The 25,265-nt window shown below is 36.3% G+C and overlaps 2 protein-coding genes across 2 annotated transcripts; one reads left to right on the top strand and one right to left on the bottom strand.

Moving 5' to 3' along the window:
- Positions 1-1,494: 1,494 nt before the first annotated feature.
- Positions 1,495-2,249, bottom strand: LOC130980480 (phytochrome C-like). Its single transcript, XM_057904154.1, has 4 exons — positions 2,130-2,249; positions 1,978-2,043; positions 1,819-1,894; positions 1,495-1,730 (listed from the first exon to the last, which is right to left on the bottom strand). Exons 1-4 carry the CDS (start codon positions 2,247-2,249, stop codon positions 1,495-1,497), a joined length of 498 nt encoding a protein of 165 aa, XP_057760137.1.
- A 2,222-nt stretch (positions 2,250-4,471) lies between these two features.
- Positions 4,472-6,524, top strand: LOC130983218 (non-specific lipid transfer protein GPI-anchored 7-like). Its single transcript, XM_057907411.1, has 3 exons — positions 4,472-4,796; positions 4,927-4,971; positions 6,188-6,524. The coding sequence occupies exons 1-3, from the start codon at positions 4,481-4,483 to the stop codon at positions 6,283-6,285; spliced, it is 459 nt and encodes a 152-aa protein (XP_057763394.1). The 5' UTR covers positions 4,472-4,480; the 3' UTR covers positions 6,286-6,524.
- The last annotated feature ends 18,741 nt before the right edge of the window (positions 6,525-25,265 follow it).

Here is a 25,265-nt window from a genome sequence, read left to right as displayed (position 1 = left end):
TGAACCAACCTTCAATCCAAGACTTGTTGAGCCAAGCTGAGGAAGAGTTTGGATATGATCATCCTATGGGAGGTCTAACAATTTCATGCAGTGAAGATGTCTTCCAACAAATCACCTCTTACTTGAATTGACGATGAATCGCATGCTGCAGGATACTGACATAGATTAGTACACACATTTTGTACAATAGGTTACTTGTAAAGATTACACATTTTTTAAAGTAAATGAAAGAAGAATGACCATTACTATGACAAGTTCAAAGTGTTTCCTCTGTTTTTTGGTTTAATGACAAAGAAAGAATTCAACTACTCTAGTATTTCATTTTTTTTTCTTTTTTAAATATTTTATCTTACCTCTTCAAAGGGAACCATATGCAGTATCTAGTAGTAACAATTCTGCCTGGTGTAAGATAAACCATACTTCATTATTCATTTGTTCTCATAGGTTGCACTAATTCTCAAATCTAAAAAATTATAAGATTTTAATATAGAAAAGGGATAGAATTATAGAAAACTTTAATTCATGGCACCAATGATACACAAGAAGCTGATTCCACCACCTGCCAATGCAATTTTACACTAACAAAGGGTAAATTTCAACTGATAACATCTCCTTTATAGCTAAAGAAATTTCTAACATGGGATGTATGGCTTATTTATTTATATATGTCTGTTCTCTTATTTCTTTATTGATGTTTTAGCAATGCCTTAACATTTTCAAAAAGCAAAGATCAGTCTTACATTTAACTGATTTAAGTTCTATTTTCATCCAAGGCCAACTGTAATTTTACTCAATATATGGTTAAATTTTCTGAATCATCTCTTATTTATGCAGCAAATCAAAATTGGATTCAAGTTTGGATAATTAAATGTTCCCTTCACCTTTTTTTTTCCTGCATTCTGAAATTATGAACAGTCTATGTGTTCAAAAATGAATGCAAATGGAGATGTTAAAGGTTAAGATATGAATTTGCAGTTCTATAACACAGCCCTCTGCAAAACCAGAATCACTGTGAAAATTGAAGTTCGTGACACTCAATCATGGAATGTCTCTAGCTTGTGTTACTATTTATAATGACATGGAATGTCTCTTCTTTTCACTTCTAATATAAGAAAACTATGAGTTCATAACAGAGTTACAATTGTAGTTTCAACCGCCATTCAAAATTCTAATTTAAATGAAACGAATCATCAACTTCAGTGAATTTCTTCAAAACAATGTTGAACTTAATTTTGAATTGCTGCATAAAGATATAAAAGATGATTCAGATTCAATAAAGCCAATAAAAAATAAATTAGTCAACAAATGAGATGCAATAACTTTCTTTCATTCATGTGCTATTTTTACACTTTCAAAGGAATGATACAAGGAAGAGACCAAAATGGACAATCTTCAAAATGAAAAGAAAGAGCCTTCTGTACAAAATTTGTCTCAACTAATCTATGTCAGTCTCTATGATGTACAAAAACTCAAAGTATTTATTTTCCTATAACTTTAAGCAATCAATTTCTGGGAAGCAGCCAGTTCAACTGTTAAGATGAAAGATGATTTTCCAGCATCCCTCAGATACCGCACGTCTCCATTCATCAGCTTCAGCAACTTTCTGCTGATGAGCAGACTAATACCCTCCTCGGATTCTTGTCCCTTTCGTCCGAACATTTGGTTCAGTAATGTTTCCGGAACACCAACACCATCATGTGTTATGCAGCAAAGATATAGAATGGCAAAGACTACCAAGAAAAGGCTACAGTCATGTCATCCTCTGCCAACTACCAATTTAGAACTGAGAAGATCACAATATGGAACAGGTTTTTTGACCCTTTCTCTTCTTTTTCTTCTGCTTTGGAGGCTGGAGAACTACTTTGATGGCCGCATCAAAAACAGCTTTCACATTCTGTATTCAAAGGCAGATATCATTAGGGACGTGATATTATCTAACCTTTGGAACTTTTATAGATGCAGAGAACATATATGTACCTGCTGTGTTTTTGAACTACATTCGATGTAAACTGGAGCACCGATAAGTTTTCTCAGTTCCTCACCCTTCAACAAAGAGAGAAAATTAGATCACTAATGTATAAAGTAAGCACATGGTCTCTCTTATGAACACCAACTGAAGGCTAAAAGACAATGAAATAAGACACAAAGCGATAGCAATGGATATTGGTAATGTATATTCCCCTTCCATGCAAGGCCTGTTGCTCCACACATGCCACAAGATTCCCCATGTAAGCAAAATGCGGGCACATTTTTTGGAGGATTATGATTCAGACTACGAGAATCAAGCCGGATGCCATGGAGTTTTGACATTTGACGGACTTGAATTCAGCATCTCTTGGCTGTTTCAATTACACTGCTCCGAAAGCCTTCTTCGGTCGACCTATCTGTTTTGCTAAACTGACAAAATGGCCTGAATTATGGAAATTCAGTTGTTTACTATCTGAACAGCTCTGGGAAAGACCACATTATGAACTTGGCGAAAATGTCGGACTCCAAGAACTCAATATGTGCAGTGCGTCCAATAAGTGTGTTTAAGTTTCTGCCAAAGCAAGCCGTGTTGAAGTTGACATCACATCGGATTACCACACGATGGTCAGAGTCACTTTGGATTTGGCCCAACAAATTATTTACCATCTCATGGAAGATTTTCCCTCTTTTAGAGGAATCCAAGGAAGCCGCTGAACTCGGTTCAATTCTGGCAGAATGATACGGAACATAACCATCCTGAAATGCAATGAGCATGGGAATTATATATCATTTGAAATAGTAAAAGAAAAGAGTAGGTAGATATAATCTCCAGATGTTTTGTCTTCATTTGCCTCTGACATGAGAAAATGTATTTTGGGATCTATTAAAAGTCACTGGTTCCGAACAAGCCGTAAATCCAAATGATTTCCCTGTAATATTTGAGTAACAAAGTTCATGCTTAGTCACAATGATGGAACAAGATGGAAAACAATAAACTGCTGAGTAAACACCTATGTATTAAATTGAATCGAAGCAAATTTCTACTTTGTAACAAAATCAGGTAGTATCCAACCTAAAAGTCAAATCACTGACAATTGTTGCACTAATAACAAACTAGGAAGACCTAAATATAACTGGACAATTCAAAGAAGGAATGAACAACTGATCTATTATAAAAAATTATCAATTAAGTTACCTAGCTTGTTCTGGGGAATAAACTGGCGTCTCTGTCCCCACTTTACCCAAACCTAGAATTTCAATTTATTTTACATTAACAAAGTGGTTGATTAACAACTAAATAAACAATGATATTGATGGAATCATCAAATGACAGTGTGATCTAGCGAAGTGGGTGAGCCAGAATATAAGGATTCTTTGTGGCGATGAAAAGGGAAGAAAACATCAGCGTCACGGTTTCAACTTTCAACTAACTTGGAACAATAAAATCATACCTTTGTTAGAACTCACCAAATCATGAAGCAGCTTCTGATTGCGCGAAGGAGGCTGACGGCGACACTCGAAGCAAGAAGACGACGAGCCCCTGAACCTGCTGCTTCTGCCGCCGGCGACGAAGAGCGCAACGAAGGTGCGCGCGACTATGTGCAAGACGATGACGAGACAGAGAGCAACGGCGACGCCACGGTGAGAGAGATGAGAGAGACCGAGCTCTAGGGGGAGAGAGAGAGATACGAAGGGGAGGGAAGAACTTGAGAAGATGAAGAAGATTTTTGAAACTCAGAAACAATTTTTTATTAGAAGAACTTGACAAGATGAAAAGGATTTCTAAAACCTAGATTTCAAAAACAATTTTTTTTTAGATATATTTTTGTTTTGTTTAATTTTTTAATTTTAAAATTTGATTAATTTAAAAGGATATTTTTGTCTTATCAAATAAAGAAAGGATATTTAAGTCTTTTTATAAAATTAAATAAATAAATATTTTTTATTTTTATTTAATTAAAAGGGTGTTTTAATAAAAGTGGTGATATACTATATATTTAAAAAAGAAAAAATTAAATGCTGACGTGAAAAATAAATTCCACATGGCTTATTGTTATTTGTCCATATCTTAAACGTATCGGTACGTATTAATTTATCATCGTACCGTAGCAATCACCATTTTTATTATTTAGTTTTAATTATTCCATTTGCACGGGCATGACCTCACGAAATCGGTAATGGTTCCCATTCCTCTCAACAATTAGCCAGAGATCATATATTTTCATACCAAACAAGTTTCAAGATAGTGATACATATATTTTGTGACACACGAATTTTCTTTTCTAGCTGGTACGCACGTCAGAACAAGACCTCCCCTATTTATTTATTTAATTCATTTGAACATTGGCAGCCTCTCGTATAAAATAAAGAATAAAATATTTATAATGTAGTTCTATTGACAAACTAACCAATGACTGAGTATCATGTATAGCAAAACGAACTATATATAAAGGTGAAGCGGGAACGAAAGAACAAGCAAAAGAAAAAGAAGAGATCTAAAGAGAGTTCAAAAATGGATAGCTATAGGTTGATGATGATGATGATGATGGCGGTGGTGTTGATGATAGTAGTTACGTTTGGCGAGGCGCAGACTAATGCATATCCAGCTTGTGCTACAGAGCTAGTACCATGCGTGGAGTATAAGAACTCCAAGAAGCCACCGAATGCTTGCTGCAACCCTCTCAAAAACGTATTCCAAACACAGCTTGCGTGCCTCTGCCAGATTGTATTAACGCCTGCATTCCTTGAGAGTTTTGGTTCCAACACCACTCAAACTATCCGATTTGTCCGCTCTTGTAACCTCAATCTTAGCGTCTCCTTGTGCCAAGGTACTATATAAGTCACCATCATCTATGTAACAATCTCCTCATCTTTGTAAGGCCCATATTATAGTTTGTTTAAGGATTATTTTTCTAATAAATACTTTTGATTTTTAAGTAATATTCTTTTATTTTTCAGACGCTCTTTCAGCTCCGCCTCCTTCAGTGTCGGTGAAGCCCAAAGGTAATAATAGTTTAATTTTTTGATGCACCATTTGCATTGGTCTAATAGAAAAGAATGCTTAGTCATATAGTACTTGGTTCTTGCATTGCATCTTCTCAAAGGTTAGAGTTGAATGCGAAGATAAATTAAAATGGTACATTTTCTCTCTCTGTTTTTTTTTTCTTATTTATTTATATGCAAACTATGTTTTTAGAAGATGATGACATTTGAGGGTATTTGGTGAAGTTCATTTTTTTTCACTGCATTAGATTCTATATATATAAGTTGTGACTTGTGAGTCAATACCATATCTGTCTAATTGTAACTGTTAGTAGGGGCAGAGCCTTATGCAACAAAAGGGGTGTGACCCCCAAATATAATTTTTTATATATAAATTGTATATAAATTTTAGTTTTATTTAAAAAAAAAGATTTAAGATTATGTTATATATATTAAAATTAGTCATTAAAATTAGCCATTAGTATAAAATATATATTAGAATATAAATACAAATTAAAAATAAATTAAATTACACACTATATTTAACTCAAAAATCTTAAAATAATAAATTTAGGTTTCTCATCTTATAAACTTCTCGCTCTTCCTTATTTTCTTCCATGTGAGACTAATATTACTGTTTCTTGCACTTGCAACATTAACAATCTATACAGAAATATATTTATAACTGATTTTTATGACTATTTTAGTATATAAATAATATTTTTTAAAAATATATTTTACATTTTTTCTATTAAAAATTTAATTTTTAGCCCCTCCCTCAAATTCAATCTAGTTCTGCCCTGCCTATTACCGACCAAAATGTCTTTGTATAATCGTTAGGAATTATTGAACCCATTGTTTCAATTATTTGATAATGTGTTTATGAAAGATATCGTCTGAGGACTTACTGAACCAATTGTAGTTATTGTCATATTTACTTTGTTCAAACAAACATAAAAATTATCCGGTTTAATGATAAGGGATCTAAGTCACTACAACATGACAAAATAAAATAAAGAAAAAGAAGGGAGATATAAAATTAAGAAACAGGGTTTATAGATAAAATAATCACATGCATGCGCGTGTGTGTATATATATATAAAGCTAAGCATCCTTTCACAAATTGTTATATTATAAAGATGGGTTTATATGATTTTGTTTTGTCGTCACAGTTAGGAAGTGAACTCATCACACAGTCATAAAACTATATATGCTTTTCTTTTTCCAATGGTTGCAGCAACAGCCGGAGCAGATGAAGGAGGTGCAGGCAGAGTCGCATTGAGCGGGTTCTCCTTCCAACTATTATTTTGGTGTTATGTGCTGTTTATTTATTAGGAAAAACCCTAAACCCTGTACACTGGGGTCCAAGTTTATGCATGCCTCATCTGTCTCATCATCATATATGTCAGCATTCTGAGTTCTGTTGTGATCATTTTTTGTTTCCCATTTGCATGCTGTTTTATTTGCTAAAGAAAATTAGTTGTATCTAGTTTCTATTATTGTTTCTTCAATCTTCATAGATACATATATATATGATGTAGATTGTAGAGACTTCATGCTTTATCAGTCTAATAATATAAGCAGCTTCTTGTCATGGATCAGTGTTGCAGATCGATACATTATTATTAACTAGTATATGTATGTGGTGGCTATGTTTCTTGTACCTATTGGTGGCTAGAAATTGACCAACCAACAAAAAGATGACACGTGGTGTTTTTTAGTGTTGTAGTTATCATAGATGATCGGATATAATCATATATAAAGGTTTCGTTCCCAAAATCCAGCAACACAATGGACAATGAACAATGAGAAAAGAAATTTATTATTTTTTTTAAAAAATGGATAAAATTAATATTAGTTAACACAAAATTTAAGAGAAAATTTTATTCTCTTTTTCTACAAAATGCTAAAATGACACTTTCCTCTTTTCTATTTTATAAATGTACATTCTCTTTCTTTCTAACTTTTAAAAAACCTCCTTTTTAGTCCATTTTAAAATTTTTGTGTTAATTAATGTTAATTTTATCCATTTTTTTAAAAAAAAAAATTTATTTTTTAAAAAAACTCATTAACAAAAATTTTATTTTTTATCATTAAATTTTTCTTACCAAAATACTCTTTAATAAATTATTCTTTTATTGATTAAATTATATTTTTACCAAATTATTTTTTTCTAAAATACCTACCCTTCAATAATTTTTTAATTATTAAATTGTAATTTTACTAAAATTTTTGTTAACAATTATTTTTATATTTACTATTAATTTTTTGATATCAATATATATTATTTTAACATTAAATAAAAAAATCTTACTACTGTTAATATGTATAACAATTAATATATATTGATATTGAAAAATAATCCTACTAAATTTTTTAATTTAATGTTAAAATAATATATATAGATATAAAAAAAAGTAATAGTAAAATATAAAAAAATTATTAAAAAATTTTTTGATAAAATTATAATTTAATAATTAAAAACTTATTGAAGGTTATTTTAGAAAAATAATATAATTATTAAATTTTTTTAAGATATAATTTAATTAATAAAAAAATAATTTATTAAAGGATATTTTGGTAAGAAAAATTTAATGATAAAAAATAAAATTTTTGTTAGTGGGTATATTTTTAAAAAATAATTTTTTTCTTAAAAAATGGATAAAGTTAACATTAGTTAACACAAAAAATTTAAAATAGACTAAAGATGGGGTTTTTTAAAAGTTAGAAGGGAGGAGAATGTACATTTATAAAATAGAGGGGAGGGGAATGTCATTTTAGCATCTCGAAGGAGAGATGAGTGGAATTTTCTCAAAATTTAAAATAGATTAAAGATGAGGTTTTTTAAATGTTAGAAGAGAGGAGAATGTACATTTATAAAATAGAGGAGATAAAAATGTTATTTTAGCATCTCACAAGAAGGAAGTGAAATTTTTTCAAATTTTAATTTTGTTCAAATTAATGTTTCATTAGTATATTGTTTATTTTTTTTACTTTGCCAATGTTTAGTAAAAGAATAAACTTTATCCAAGTTGATTAATGAATTTATCGCAACTAAATGGATCATAATCACGGTCAACACTCAAAATATCATATATACCATGACTGTAGTCATCCTAGCCACCAATAGACATAGCCACGAGAAACTACATCAGGTATGTATTATATTATTATGTTATGTTACAAGTAGTGTATGTAATAATCACTTATTACTAAAAAACTTGCGAATATAAGAAACATAAAGTTGTGATATGAACTTTTACTACCTCTGCCGAACTTGCTCACTGCCAAACACCAGTAGCTACCAGTGCAGTGACACCTATATCTACATGACTTCTTGTTCTTCAATTTGAATGAATGTACTTGGTCATCGACATGGTACAAATTATATCGGATTAGTAGTATTAGTATTCATTGTGCTTTGACCTGATGGGAAAAGTTGATTTGGATTGGTGAAATTTAGAAATCAAACGGTTGAAGTGATGCATCATATTCTCTTAAAAAGTTTTGGTTGATTGACATTATTAATGTAGTTTAATCAACGGATGGTTCTACTTCATATCAAATTCAAAGATTACATACATAATAAATTGAATGATCAAACTAAAGGGCTTTTTAGAGGGAACATGATTATGGTACAAGATAGCACAGAACTTGGCGTAGACTAGAGTTTTCAATTTTGACACGGGTCATCAATTTGGATGTTCTTACTTTATGGGTTGTCTCATCAGTTTCATGCCATTGCCATATATGCTACATTGAAAATCCAATTCTAGATAAGACATCGGTCTAATGGATCCAACATTGGCATTACCATATTATAGTTATAATGGCAATTCATGTCAATTGTCACCCTCATCTCAAAAGCAAACTTAATAGTCATTTAATCTCGAAGAGTTTTTTTCTTAAATGAAGACTAAATGTTGATTTTTTTTATAATAAAAATAAAAAAATATTATCTGCAATGTACACTGTCCTTAAAAATTAATTAATTATGATATTTATTTTTTTCTAAATACAAATTTAAAAATAGTGTAAGGACTTAATAAAATATATATATATATATATATATATATAAATATATATATATATAAATCTAATTGAAAATTTATAAAATTATAGGTATCAATATAATAATTAAACCTATTTAAAATTAAAAGAGAGAAAAAAAAGATAATTAGAATTTTTTTTGTTAGTTTGATTAAAAAATTTTTTGTAAGTATATATCCAATTTTTATATATATTAAATGTAATAATATTTAATAGTATAATATTTGCTATAGTAATAACTCAAAATATTAATTCATGTAAACAAAGATTGAATTAGGTGGCTATTAAGATTCCAAATCTGAATTAGGTTCATTATCTTAGGACCCAAAGATTGAATTAGGTGGCTATTAAGATTCCAAATCTGAATTAGGTTCATTATCTTAGGACCTAATGCACATAAAGTCTACATATTCCTTCTCAAATCGGCTCAAGTAGAATTTTCTTTGTTAGTTAGAGATGGTAATAGATACTTGTATGAACGTGGTGGATCTTTTTTCTGTCCATCACTTCTGTTTTAAGAAAAATGCCCCATGTCCCCTCTCCATTTTTAACACAAGTTCCTATTTAATTATCTTCTTACGTAAAATATAAATACTTACGACTATCTACGAATATTCTTTTAAAAATAAAAAAAATTAATAAAAAGGTCATAATATAATAATTATAAAATAATCAACTTAATATAATTTAACACAATTCATAATATATTAATTATAAAAAATGATAGTTAAAATAAAAAATAAAATATCTTTTAACATAATAACATAATATAATTTTTTGGGATGAAACTGAATTAGGTAGTGACAGACTTAAATGGCAAATAAAATGAGTTAGAAAGAGAGAAATACAAAATTGAGATTAAGAATGAATTTAAAAAATAAAAAGAATTTGAATTAGAAAAAAAAATTCAGATTACTAAATTCAAAAAATAAAATTCAAATATATATATATATATATATATATATATATATATATATATATATATATATATATATATATAAAGTACTTATCTTTTTATTTCTGTCCATTTTACGCAGACAAATTTTATTTAGTCTCAAATTGCGAATAATTTTTGCGAATAACCATTTCGCTGGATTTTTTTATTATCCTAATTTTCGTTATTAGCAGTTGTTGCTACAAGAATCATGTTTTATCGCATGTCAGGGGAACACTACTTCAACGTCTAATCAAGTTCATTGTTCATATCCAGATTTTCTTTATTTATTTGTTTCTTCTTCTTCATGTTAACGTTCAAAGCAGTAAAAATAAAATATTCTATACATTCTATATCTATTAATAGAAACTAGGAATTCCGGCTTAAAGGCATGTTCGTCACTGATAAATACCTCTCTCATATTGTGAGCAGTTTTTCCAACTTGAATGGACTCATCCTTCACCGTTGCAAAGGCTTTACCACCGAGGGCGTTGCTGCAATAGCTAAATGCAAGTAAGGATTTAATAATGCACCGTTCTTTTAGTTTCTACTGACTGTCATTATATCTATATAAAAATCATATCTTTTAAATTTTTTTGATAAAATAGGTTATTTGTCTCGTAAAAATATTTTTTTGATAGAATGTGTTTTTTTTTTTAATTATTGCAGAAAGCTGAGACAGTTTGAGATTAGGAGAAAAATTATTAAGGGTGAAGCATTAGATTGGGTTTCGAGTTTTTCAAACAACAAAATCCATCTTGAGTCTCTTGCTTTTTCTTTTGCCGATTGCCCCATTAATTTTAAGGCTTTGGAGAGTCTAGTGGCAAGGTCACCTTCTTTGAAGAAGCTTGACTTGCTTAAGAAGTGTCCTTTTCGGTGTTATACCTTCTGATACTTAGGGCTCCACAACTTACCCACTTTGATACAGGTCGATTTGGAAAATTTGTAGATGATAATGATGATGATATACAGCAAGAGAACTATGCTTCTGTATTTGAGAACTGCACCTCCTTGATTGGTTTGTCCAGTTTTAAGAGTATATCAAGAGAATACCTTCTTCCCTTTCTGTATCCCATCTGCACTAACATTTTTTTCATGTATTTTAAGTTTGGAACTCTTCAGGTAAATTCCGTCGTTCCTATCATACGCCATTGCCATAAATTTCAGACTTTATTAGTATGTTTTATTATTATTTGTTCTTGTGTAAATGCGGATATTCTGAAGTATAGCTTGTCCTGCTGACACTTGAGCAAGCTTTCCTTGGGACAATGGGATGGAACATTGTCTTCTTGTGGCGAGGCGGCGTTGGACACCTGTAAAGGGATCCAACGCTCAAGTAAGTAAAAGTGTGAGGTTATTCAGAGTAAGGCTGAGTGTATATCATACCTGTGACTACGTTGTCACTCGTATATATAGAGTTAGCTTTAGGCGGTTATTCGTATCCTTGCTGCTTGTTTTGCGAAGTCTTTTGTTAATGCTTTGATATTTGAGATTCCAATAGTTTGGTTGGAGCGATTTTTGGGGGGTTTTCTCGTTTGACAGTTCATCGATTCCGAGCTTTGCTAGGTGAGCCCGGTTTTAGTGGTAACAGATATAGCCCCCAAGCTTGACCTGTTTTGCAGGATTGAGCTTATAACAAGTCGAGCTTCAGAGGTATAGCTCGGAATTGAGAATAGTTTAAAGATGGTCCCAAGCTCGACCTATTTTTTAAGGAATCGAGCTATAATAAGTTGAGCTTCAGAGGTATAGGTCGGATTTGAGAATAATTAAAGCCCCCAAGCTCAACTTGGTTATTGCAAAGTTTGAAAAATAGGTAGGACTTTGATGAGTTTTGGCGGTTAAATGTGGATACGAAAATTTTTTTGGGAGAGAGAGAATTTTGTGATAAGACGTTCGCAGTTAATGTGTCTGGGAAAATGGGGCAGTTATCAGTGACGTTCGTTTGATTTGTGGGTTGATTTCTTGATCAACGGTTGTGATTTTTTTCAGGTTTTATTACTGTCCTTCTGAAGGTGCATGAAGTTGGTTAGTGGGTGGGGTTTTTTATTGTTGGTGTATCTTATTCGTGTTTTTGCATGCTTGGTTTATTTTGTGAAGATGGACAGAAAAGGTTAGTAGCTTCTTGACTTACTTGTTTTATTGTGTTTCTTTGTCTTTCTGAGTTTTGTTACTGTGATGGAAAAGAGGAAAGAATTGTCGAAGAAAAGTGTTAGGGGTCGAAATGTTCAGAAAGAGGACAAGGATGTTGATAAGATAGTAGAAGAGGTGTTTGTTTGGGATTCGCGTGATCCTTTTTCCTGGGTTGCTGATTCGGTAAAAAATTGGGCATCCGTTTTTGATGATGAACGTAGTGTGTCTCAATTGAGTTCTCCTTTTTCATGGGTTTGGGAAGAGTCAAGCATTAGTATTAGGTTTTTGGTTTGTTCTGCTAACGATCGTGTTTATCATCATGGGGATAGCTTTGAGTTCTTTTTTATGTATAGTTGCGTGTTTGTAGAGTTGGGCGTTAGGTTTCCATTGACGGAGTTTGAGCGTGGGGTTTTAATGTAATTGAAGTGCGCTCCTTCGCAGTTACATCCGAATTCGTCGGCGTTTGTTAGGGAGTTTGAGGTTTTGATGGATTGTCTTGGGTTGGAGCCGTCACTTGAAGTATTCTTTGCCTTGATTCAATGTAAAGGTGTTAAAAGGGGGTGTTGGTTGAACTTGGCCAGTGTTCTCGGGCGTGCTATTTTTAGTCTCTATAAGTCTTTGTATAAGGGATTTATATGTTTGCAAAGATTGGTGTTGTTGAGGATGAGTTTCCCTGGTATGTCGATGAGTGTTTGTTAGAAAGGTTTCCTCTGTTCTGGGTTTCGAGGCCTAAGCAGATTCTAGGAATGGAGGCAGTGGAATATATGAATGAAATTATTGTTGAATATTTGGTGAATCACATATCTTCCTCTGATTTGTTCTCTGTTATTGAAATGCTTGATTTGGAATCTGATAAAGATGCACTATCAGAGTATATAGGTATTTAGTTTGATATGTTGTTTGTTTGTTTTTGTTTGTTCTATTGCCATGGTATTTGACTCATCAATTTACTGTTTCAGTTGAGAAAGCTCCTAGAGTTACATCGAGTGATTTGCGAGCTTTTTTTGGTTCAAAGAATGTTGAGAAGCAAGATTCGAGCAGTCAAGTTGCAGCTAAGAAGGGTGCGGAAGTGAATCAGGCATCCCCAATTAAGAAAGTTAGTTATAGAGAAAAAGAGGGCAGGGGAAAAATGAGAAGGAAGTCAGTGGGGCCGAGGATAAGTTCGGTGGAAAAGGGGTTGACTTGGACCAAGTTAAGAGGTTTACTAATAACCAGAGGGGTTTACATGGGTATAGGGGATGAAGATTTGACGTCTATTTGGAGTGAACACTTCCCCTTCCCTATTGTTGCTGATGAACATGCTCAAAGTCCTTCTGACGTAAAGCTTATACAGGATGTTGGTGATGTTGGTGTCGCGCAGTTGGTGCACGAAATTGCAATCACACTTTTGCAACTCCGCACAACTAACCAGCAAGTGCACTGGGTCGTCCAAGTAATACCTTGCGTGAGCAAGGGTCGATCCCACGGAGATTGTCGGCTTGAAGCAAGCTATGGTTATCTTGTAAATCTTAGTCAGGATATCAGAAATTATCAGGATTGATTGTGAAAAGCAAAAGAACATGAAATTGTTACTTGTTTTGCAGTAATGCAGTAATGGAGAATAGGTTGAGGTTCGGAGATGCTCCATCTTCTGAATCTCTGCTTTCCTACTGTCTTCTTCATCAAACACGCAAGGCTCCTTCCATGGCAAGCTGTATGTAGGGTTTCACCGTTGTCAGTGGCTACCTCCCATCCTCTCATTGGAAATGTTCAACGCACCCTGTCACGGCACGGCTATCCATCTGTCGGTTCTCAATCAGGCCGGAATAGAATCCAGTGATTCTTTTACGTCTGTCACTAACGCCCCGCCTTCAGGAGTTTGAAGCACGTCACAGTCATTCAGTCATTGAATCCTACTCAGAATACCACAGACAAGGTTTAGACCTTTCGGATTCTCTTGAATGCTGTCATCAATTCTAGCTTATACCACGAAGATTCTGGTTAAGGAATCCAAGAGATATCTACTCAATCTAAGATAGAACAGAGGTGGTTGTCAGGCACATGTTCATAATTGAGAATGATGATGAGTGTCACGGGTCATCACATTCATCTGGGTTAAGAACAAGTGATATCTTAGAATCGAAGCAAGCATGATTGAATAAGAAACAGTAGTAATTGCATTAATCCATCAAGACACAGCAGAGCTCCTCACCCACAACCATGGGGTTTAGAGACTCATGCCGTGGAATGTACACAAAGAAACGTGTAAAGTGTCATGAGGTACAGATACAATGTCAAAAGATCCTATTAATAGTAAACTAGTATCATAAGGTTTACAGAAATGAGTAAATGACAGAAAAATCCACTTCCGGGCCCACTTGGTGTGTGCTTGGGCTGAGCAATGAAGTATTTTTGTGTAGAGACCTTTTCTGGAGTTAAACGCCAGCTTTCATGCCAGTTTGGGCGTTTAACTCCAAGTTTTATGCCAGTTCCGGCGTTTAACGCTGGAATTTCTGAGGCCGAATTGCTACGCCGGTTTGGGCCATCAAATCTTGGGCAAAGTATGGACTATCATATATTGCTGGAAAGCCCAGGATGTCTAATTTCCAATGCCGTTGAGAGCGCGCCAATTGGGCATCTGTAGCTCCAGAAAATCCACTTCGAGTGCAGGGAGGTCAGAATCCAACAGCATCTGCAGTCCTTTTTGGTCTCTGGATCAGATTTTTGCTCAGGACCCTCAATTTCAGCCAGAAAATACCTGAAATCACAGAAAAACACACAAACTCATAGTAAAGTCCAGAAAAGTGAATTTTAATTAAAAACTAATAAAAATATACTAAAAACTAACTAAATCATACTAAAAACATACTAAAAACAATGCCAAAAAGCGTATAAATTATCCGCTCATCACAACACCAAACTTAAATTGTTGCTTGTCCCCAAGCAACTGAAAATCAAAATAGGATAAAAAGAAGAGAATATACTATAGACTCCAAAATATCAAAGAAACATAGTTCCAATTAGATGAGCGGGACTAGTAGCTTTCTGCCTCCGAACAGTTTTGGCATCTCACTCTATCCTTTGAAGTTCAGAATGATTGGCATCTATGAGAACTCAGAACTCAGATAGTGTTATTGATTCTCCTAGTTAAGTATAATGATTCTTGAACATAGCTAGTGTATGAGTCTTGGCTGTGGCCCAAAGCACTCTGTCTTCCAGTATTACCACCGGATACATACATGCCACAGACACATAATTGGGTGAACCTTTTTAGATTGTGACTCAGCTTTGCTAGAGTCCCCAATTAGAGGTGTCCAGGGTTCTTAAGCACACTCTTTTTGCCTTGGTTCACAACTTTATTTCTTTCTTTTTCTTCTCTTTTTTTTTTTTCGAATTTTTTTTTTTCACTGCTTTTTCTTGCTTCAAGAATCACTCTGATGATTTTTCAGATCCTCAATAACAGTTCTCTTTCTCCTCATTCTTTCAAGAGCCAACAATTTTAACATTCTTAAAACAACAAATTCAAAAGACATATGCACTGTTCAAGCATTCATTCAGAAAACAAAAAGTATTGTCACCACATCAAACTAATTCAACTAGTTTCAGAGATAAATTTCAAAATCCTGTACTTCTTGTTCTTTTGTGATTAAAGCATTTTTCATTTAAGAGAGGTGATGGATTCATAGGACATTCATAGCTTTTAAGGCATAAACTTTAACTTTTATTAATTAAGAACAAGACTCAAATATAGATATAAGATGAGACTAGAAATAGAAAAACAAGAACAAAAACGAAAAATAGGCTCCTAATGATAGAGGTTTTCACAGAGTTAGGACTCAACAACCTTGATTTTGAGAAGTGGATGCTCCCTCAGCTTGGGAGGAGAGCTTTTGGCGTTTCATCTCTTGGAGTTCACGCCCCTGCTTCTCTTGTTCCTTCAGCAATTTGCAGAGCATGCAGTTCTGATTCTGCTGTTCTTCCTTCAGTTGCTCCATAGTTTCTTGCAACTTGGAGATAGATGCTTCTAGGCTGGTCCAGTAGTCAATTCTTGGGAATTCAGGGAGGAATTCCTGCGCCCTCCTCTTGATAGAGTTGTCTTGCACTTGTCCTTCCATTGACTTCTTGGTGATTGGGTGTTCAATGGGTATGAACTCATCTACTCCCATCTTCACCCCAGCCTCTTTACAGAGCAAGGAGATCAAGCTTGGGTAAGCCAGTTTGGCTTCAGTGGAATTCTTATTTGCAATTGTGTAGATCTCACAAGCAATCACATGATGAACCTCCACTTCTTTTCCAAGCATAATGCAATGAATCATCACTGCCCTCTTGATGGTGACCTCAGAACGGTTGCTAGTGGGCAATATGGAACGCCCAATAAAGTCTAGCCAACCTCTTGCAATTGGTTTGAGGTCTCCCCTCTTGAGTTGGTTAGGGACACCCTTAGAATTGGTTATCCACTTAGTTCCAGGGAGGCATATGTCCTCTAGAACTTGATCCAACCCTTTATCTACTCTCACCATCCTCCTATTAAAAGAGTCAGGATCATCTTGCAGTTGAGGCAACTTGAATATTTCTCTTATTTTGTCCAGATGAAAGTACATAACTTTCCCTCTGACCATAGTTCTGTAGGTATGGTAAGCGGTTCCAGTCATTCTCTGCTTATCTGTCAGCCACAGATTTGAGTAGAATTCCTGAACCATGTTCCTTCCAACCTTTGTCTCAGGATTGGTTAGAACTTCCCATCCTCTGTTTCGAATTTGCTCTTGGATCCCCGGATATTCATCTTCTTTCAGATCAAATTTAACTTCCGGGATCACTGACCTCAGACCCATTATTTTGTGATAATGGTCTTCATGTTCTTTAGTTAAGAACTTCTCTTGATTCCAAAGATTCTTTGGATTAGTCTCTTTCTTTCCTCTTAAATTGGTTTGTTTTCCTTTAGGAGCCATGATATTGATGAATCTTGGCTTAGTGATCACGGAAAAGCACACCAAACTTAGAGGTTTTGCTTGTCCTCAAGCAAAAGAAAAGAGAGAAGAGAGGGAGAGGAAGAGGAAATTCGAATGGTGTGGTGTTATGAGGGAGCCAAACGTGTATTTATAAGGTGGGGAGGGGAGTTTTCGAAAAAAGAGAAAAATTTGAAAGGTTATTTGAGAAGATATAGAAAGAAATTGAGAAAAGGGTGAAATTTTTGAACAATGTTTGTAATTGATTTGAAATAAGTTTGAAGAATGGTTTTGATTTTTTTGAAGATTTAAAAGTGAATGATGAATGATTGAAGTGTGATTTTGTAGAAAAGTATGGGTGAGAAAAGGAAAGTTTGAAAAAATCTGATTTGAAAACAAAATTGTGGTCCCCCCACCTTGCTGGCGTTAAACGCCCAGAATGGCACCCATTCTGGCGTTTAACGCCCATTTGGTGCCCCTTTTGGGCGTTTAACGCCCAGCCAGGTGCCCTGGCTGGCGTTAAACGCCAGAAATCCTTTATCACTGGGCGTTTTTCCAAAACGCCCAGGATGCTGCACACCTGGCGTTAAACGCCCAGAATGGTGTCCATTCTGGCGTTTAATGCCCAAAATGGTACCATTACTGGCGTTAAACGCCCAGAATGGTGCCCATTCTGGCGTTTAACGCCCAAAATGCCCCTTACTGGCGTTTTTTCGCCAGTAAGCTCATTTTCTCTCCTTTTTGAGCTGAATCCTTCTGTAACTCTGTGAATTCCTTCATTTTTGATACTTGCCTCTGTAAGAACTAATCATACAACCTCCTAATGACTGGGTTGCCTCCCAGCAAGCGCTTCTTTACTGTCTTTAGCTGGACCTTCACTGAGAATCACTCAAGTCTCAGTTTTGAGCATTCCTGCTCAAAATTTCCTTCAAGATAATGCTTGATTCTCTGTCCATTAACAATGAACTTTTTGTCAGAATCAATATCCTGAAGCTCAACATACCCATATGGTGAGACTCCTGTAATCACATACGGACCCCTCCACCGGGATTTGAGTTTTCCTGGAAACACTTTGAGCCTAGAGTTAAAGAGCAGAACCTTTTGTCCTGGCTCAAAGACTCTGGTTGACAACTTCTTGTCATGCCATTTCTTTGCCTTTTCCTTATAAATTTTTGCATTTTCAAAGGCATTGAGTCTGAACTCCTCTAGCTCATTTAGCTGGAGCAATCTTTTTTCACCAGCTAACTGTGCATCCATGTTTAGGAATCTGGTTGCCCAGTAGGCTTTATGTTCTAGTTCCACAGGCAAATGACAGGCCTTCCCATACACCAGTTGGTATGGAGAGGTTCCTATGGGAGTCTTGAATGCTGTTCTGTATGCCCACAGAGCATCATCCAAGCTCTTTGCCCAATCCTTTCTTCGGGCTATCACAGTCCGTTCTAGGATTCTTTTTAGCTCTCTGTTAGAGACTTCAACTTGCCCATTTGTCTGTGGATGATACGCAGTTGCCACTTTATGGCTAATTCCATATCTAACCATAGCAGAGTATAGCTGTTTGTTGCAGAAATGAGAGCCCCCATCACTGATTAGTACTCTGGGAACACCAAATCTGCTGAAGATGTGTTTCTGGAGAAATTTGAGCACGGTCTTGGTATCATTAGTGGGGGTAGCAATTGCTTCTACCCACTTAGATACATAGTCCACCGCCACCAGAATGTAAGTGTTTGAGTATGATGGTGGGAATGGCCCCATGAAGTCAATTCCCCATACATCAAACAATTCTATCTCTAATATCCCTTGTTGAGGCATGGCATATCCGTGAGGCAGGTTACCAGCTCTTTGGCAACTGTCACAGTTACGCACAAACTCTCGGGAATCTTTATAGAGAGTAGGCCAGTAGAAGCCGTACTGGAGAACTTTAGTGGCTGTTCGCTCACTTCCAAAATGTCCTCCATACTGTGATCCATGGCAGTGCCATAGGATCCTTCGTGCTTCTTCTCGGGTACACATCTGCGGATCACTCCGTCAGCACATCTCTTAAAGAGATATGGTTCATCCCAGAGGTAGTACTTGGCATCTGAAATTAATTTCTTTCTTTGCACTCTGCTGTACTCCTTGGGTATGAACCTCACAGCTTTATAGTTTGCAATATCTGCAAACCATGGAGCTTCCTGAATGGCAAAGAGTTGCTCATCTGGGAAAGTCTCAGAGATCTCAGTAGAAGGGAGGGACGCCCCAGCTACTGGTTCTATTCGGGACAGATGATCAGCTACTTGGTTCTCTGTCCCTTTTCTGTCTCTTATTTCTATATCAAACTCTTGCAGAAGCAACACCCATCTTATAAGCCTGGGTTTTGAATCCTGCTTTGTGAGTAAGTATTTAAGAGCAGCATGGTCAGTATACACAATCACCTTTGATCCCACTAGGTAGGATCTAAACTTGTCAATGGCATAAACCACTGCAAGTAATTCTTTTTCTGTGGTTGTGTAATTCTTCTGTGCATCATTTAGAACACGGCTAGCATAATAAATGACTGCAGAAGTTTGTTATGCCTCTGTCCCAACACTGCACCAATGGCATGGTCACTGGCATCACACATTAATTCAAATGGTAATGCCCAATCTGGTGCAGAGATGACTGGTGCTGTGACCAGTTTAGCTTTCAGGGTCTCAAATGCCTGCAGACACTGTGTGTCAACACAAATGGTGTGTCAGCAGCTAGCAGATTACTCAGAGGTTTTGCAATTTCGAAAAATCCTTTATAAACCTTCTGTAGAATCCTGCATGCCCCAGAAAGCTTCTGATTGCCTTAACATTGGCAGGTGGTGGTAATTTTTCAATTACCTCTACCTTTGCCTTATCTACCTCTATTCCCTGCTTGAAATTTTATGCCCAAGGACAATTCCTTCAGTCACCATAAAGTGACATTTCTCCCAGTTTAAAACCAGGTTAGTCTCTTGGCACCTTTTCAGGACAAGTGATAGGTGGTTAAGACAGGAGCTGAATGAGTCTCCATATACTGAGAAGTCATCCATGAAGACTTCCAGAAATTTCTCTACCATATCTGAGAAGATAGAGAGCATGCACCTCTGAAAGGTTGCAGGTGCATTGCACAGACCAAAAGGCATCCTTCTGTAGGCAAACACGCCAGAAGGGCAAGTAAATGCTGTCTTCTCTTGGTCCTGAGGATCTACTGCAATTTGGTTGTAGCCTGAATAGCCATCCAAAAAGCAGTAGTAATCATGGCCAGCTAGTCTTTCTAGCATTTGGTCTATGAATGGTAAAGGAAAATGATCCTTTCTGGTGGCTGTATTGAGCCTTCTGTAGTCAATACACATGCGCCACCCTGTGACTGTTCTTGTAGGAACCAGTTCATTTTTCTCATTATGAACCACTGTCATGCCTCCCTTTTTGGGAACAACTTGGACAGGGCTCACCCAGAGGCTATCAGAAATAGGATAAATAATCCCAGCCTCTAGTAATTTAGTGACCTCTTTCTGCACCACCTCCTTCATGGCTGGATTTAGCCTCCTCTGTGGTTGAACCACTGGTTTGGCATTATCCTCCAACAGGATCTTGTGCATGCATCTAGCTGGGCTAATGCCCTTAAGATCACTTATGGACCACCCAAGAGCTGTCTTGTGTGTCCTTAGCACTTGAATCAGTGCTTCCTCTTCCTGTGGATTTAAAGCAGAGCTTATAATCACTGGAAAAGTGTCACCCTCTCCCAGAAATGCGTACTTCAGGGATGGTGGTAGAGGTTTGAGTTCAGGTTTAGGAGGCTTATCCTCTTCCTGAGGAATTTTCGAAAATTCCCTTGCCTCCTCTGGTTCTTCTTGATCAGGTTGAGCATCCTTGAAGATGTCCTCAAGCTCTGATTCTAGGCTTTCAGCCATATTGATCTCTTCTACCAGAGAGTCAATAATGTCAGTGCCCATGCAGTCTTCTGTTGTGTCTGGATGCTGCATAGCTTTTACAGCATTCAACTTGAACTCATCCTCATTGACTCTCAAAGTTACTTCCCCTCTTTGTACATCAATGAGAGTTCGTCCAGTTGCTAGGAAAGGTCTTCCTAGAATGAGAGTTGCACTCTTGTGCTCCTCCATTTCCAGCACTACAAAGTCAGTTGGAAAGGCAAATGGCCCAACCTTGACAATCATGTCCTCTATTATGCCTGATGGGTGTTTAATGGAGCCATCAGCAAGTTGGAGGCATATTCTGGTTGGTTTGACTTCTCCAGCCAACCCAAGCTTTCTGATAGTGGATGCAGGTATTAGATTGATGCTTGCTCCAAGATCACATAGGGCTGTCTTGGTGCAAGCGCCCTCTAATGTGCATGGTATCATAAAGCTTCCAGGATCTTGAAGCTTTTCTGGTAAGCTTTTCAGAATGACTGCACTGCATTCTTCAGTGAGAAACACTTTTTCAGTTTCTCTCCAATCCTTCTTATGACTTAAGATCTCTTTCATGAACTTAGCATAAGAAGGTATTTGCTCAAGTGCCTCTGCAAACGGAATCTTTATTTCAAGAGTCCTTAGATAGTCTGCAAAGCGGGCAAATTGCTTATCCTGTTCCGCTTTGCAGAGTTTCTGAGGATAAGGCATTTTGGCTTGATATTCTTCAACCTTAGATGCTGCAGGTTTATTCCTTACAGAAGTGGTTGAAGAAGCCTTGTTAGAGGGATCACTGTCAGCACTCTTAGGTGTCTGATTTTCCCTTGGCGTTTGAACGCCAGGATTGGGTGGAAAATGGGCGTTTAACGCCAGCTTTTCCCCCTTTTCTGGCGTTTGAACGCCAGAACTGGGCAAGGAATGGGCGTTTAACGCCAACTTTCCTTCCCTTTCTGGCGTTTGAACGCAATAAAATTCCTCTCTGGCTCTTACTGTCCTCAGAGGGATTTGAACAGTAGTTTGTTTGTCCTCTGTCAATTGTTCCTTGTTTGGTATTTTACTCTTTTTAGCAGTGTTATTCAAGGTCTTCCCACTCCTCAATTGAACTGCTTGACACTCCTCTGTTATCTGTTTAGATATTTGCTGTTTTGCTTGATTCAACTGTAGTTCTATGCTCTTATTAGCAACTTTAGTTTCATGGAGCATCTCCTTAAATTCTGCTAACTGTTCTGCCATCAGGAGTAGTTGTTGATTAAGCTCATTCATCTGTTCTTGAGGATTAGGATCAGTGACTAATGCCATGACTTCCTCCTTGGAATGAACTCATTGCTAGAATATAGGTATTGGTTTCTAGCAACAGTGTCTATAAGCTCTTGAGCTTCTTCAATTGTCTTCCTCATGTGTATAGATCCACTAGCTGAGTGGTCTAAAGACATCTGAGCTTTTTCTGTAAGCCCATAGTAGAAGATGTCTAACTGTACCCACTCTGAAAACATTTCAGAGGGGCATTTTCTAAGCATACCTCTATACCTCTCCAGGCATTATAAAGGGATTCATTATCCTCTTGTTTAAAGCCTTGGATGCCTTGGATGTCCAGCCTTAGCTGTGTCATCCTCTTTGGAGGGTAAAAATGATTCAGGAATTTGTCTGACAACTGTTTCCATGTCTTTATGCTTGCTGTAGGTTGGTTATTCAACCACCTTTTAGCTTGATCCTTTACAGCAAATGGAAACAGTAATAGTCTGTAGACATCCTGATCTACCTCTTTATCATGTACTGTGTCAGCAATTTGTAAGAACTGTGCCAGAAACTCAGTAGGTTCTTCCTGTGGAAGACCAGAATACTGGCAATTTTGCTGCACTATGATAATGAGTTGAGGATTTAGCTCAAAATGCTTGCTTTGATGGGAGGTGTACAGATGCTACTCCCATCTGTAGACATCCTGATCTACCTCTTTATCATGTACTGTGTCAGCAATTTGTAAGAACTGTGCCAGAACTCAGTAGGTTCTTCCTGTGGAAGACCAGAATACTGGCAATTTTGCTGCACTATGATAATGAGTTTGAGGATTTAGCTCAAACTGCTTGCTTTGATGGGAGGTGTCAGATGCTACTCCCATATGCACTGTATGGGTTAGCATATGACCCCAGAGTCCTTTTGGACTGATTGACCCCACTTAAGTCCATAATGGACAAGAGAGAAATGATAATAATTGCAAATGGATAAATTTTGTTTTTTTTTTTTGAATTAACGAAAAAAAATTAAAATAAAACAAAAGAAAATAATAAAAATTCGAAATCAAAAAGGAAATAAGATCAAAGCAAATTGAAACTGAATCAATTAGTTAATTAAAAAGATTTTGAAAACAGCAATTAAAAAGATATATTGAAAAATTTTTATGAAAAAGATTGATTTTTGAAAAGAGGAAAGAGAAAACACAAAAGACACCAAACTTAAAATTTTTAGAAAATCAAACACTAATTTTCGAAATTTTAAAGGAAAACACAAAGAGGACACCAAACTTAGAATTTTATGAATCAAAAAGGGACTTAAGAACATGCAAAAACGAAAATTAAGAGAAAAATAAAGCAGCAAAAGACACCAAACTTAAATATGAAACTATACTCAACTAAAAGACTCTAAACCAACAAAATAAACAGTCCTAATCTAAGCAACAAGATAAGCCGTCAGTTGTCCAAACTCGAACAATCCCCGGCAACGGCGCCAAAAACTTGGTGCACGAAATTGCAATCACACTTTTGCAACTCCGCACAACTAACTACAAGTGCACTGGGTCGTCCAAGTAATACCTTGCGTGAGCAAGGGTCGATCCCACGGAGATTGTCGGCTTGAAGCAGCTATGGTTATCTTGTAAATCTTAGTCAGGATATCAGAAATTATCAGGATTGATTGTGAAAAGCAAAAGAACATGAAATTATTACTTGTTTTGCAGTAATGGAGATAGTTGAGGTTCGGAGATGCTCCATCTTCTGAATCTCTGCTTTCCTACTGTCTTCTTCATCAAACACGCAAGGCTCCTTCCATGGCAAGCTGTATGTAGGGTTTCACCGTTGTCAGTGGCTACCTCCCATCCTCTCATTGGAATGTTCAACGCACCCTGTCAGGCACGGCTCTAGCTTATACCACGAAGATTCTGGTTAAGGAATCCAGAGATATCTACTCAATCTAAGATAGAACAGAGGTGGTTGTCAGGCACATGTTCATAATTGAGAATGATGATGAGTGTCACGGGTCATCACATTCATCCGGTTAAGAACAAGTGATATCTTAGAATCGAAGCAAGCATGATTGAATAAGAAACAGTATAATTGCATTAATCCATCAGACACAGCAGAGCTCCTCACCCCCAACCATGGGGTTTAGAGACTCATGCCGTGGAATGTACACAAGAAACGTGTAAGTGTCATGAGTACAGATACAATGTCAAAAGATCCTATTAATAGTAAACTATCCTAAAGGTTTCACAGAAATGAGTAAATGACAGAAAAATCCACTTCCGGCCCACTTGGTGTGTGCTTGGGCTGAGCAATGAAGTATTTTCGTGTAGAGACCTTTTCTGGAGTTAAACGCCAGCTTTCATGCCATTTGGGCGTTTAACTCCAATTTTTGCCAGTTCCGGCGTTTACGCTGGAATTTCTGAGGCCGAATTGCTACGCCGGTTTGGGCCATCAAATCTTAGGCAAAGTATGGACTATCATATATTGCTGGAAAGCCCAGGATGTCTACTTTCCAATGCCGTTGAGAGCGCGCCAATTGGGCTTCTGTAGCTCCAGAAAATCCACTTCGAGTGCAGGGAGGTCAGAATCCAACAGCATCTGCAGTCCTTTTTGGTCTCTGGATCAGATTTTTGCTCAGGACCCTCAATTTCAGCCAGAAAATACCTGAAATCATAGAAAAACACACAAACTCATAGTAAAGTCCAGAAAAGTGAATTTTAATTAAAAACTAATAAAAATATACTAAAAACTAACTAAATCATACTAAAAATAATGCCAAAAAGCGTATAAATTATCCGCTCATCAGCAGTACCTGGAGGTATATTCTATCATATCTGTAGTGGTTGTTTTTGTTTTGTTTGTGTGTTCTAAATCGTTGTGTTTCTTTAGGTGATGGGAGCTCGACTGATGTACATTGGCCGAATTCAGGAGCTCAAGCATGCTCGGGACTCCTTTGATAGGGCCTCTATGGCTCAATTGATGCAAGATAATCTGGAAAAGTCGAGTAAGTTGCGTGATGCTCTTGACTTGGTGAACTCATTGCAGGAGAGATTGACGATTTCTGAAAATGCTGAGAAGGATTTCAAAGAGAAGAATGTTTCTCTTGAGGCTAGATTGGTAGTGCTCGGTGTGGAGAAGAAGCGAGAGGA

This window comes from Arachis stenosperma, chromosome 5, assembly GCF_014773155.1.
Source record: "Arachis stenosperma cultivar V10309 chromosome 5, arast.V10309.gnm1.PFL2, whole genome shotgun sequence".
Classification (NCBI taxonomy): Eukaryota; Viridiplantae; Streptophyta; class Magnoliopsida; order Fabales; family Fabaceae; genus Arachis; species Arachis stenosperma.
The sequence above is the reverse complement of the archived record's forward strand: the minus strand, read 5'-3'. Positions and strand labels throughout refer to the sequence as shown.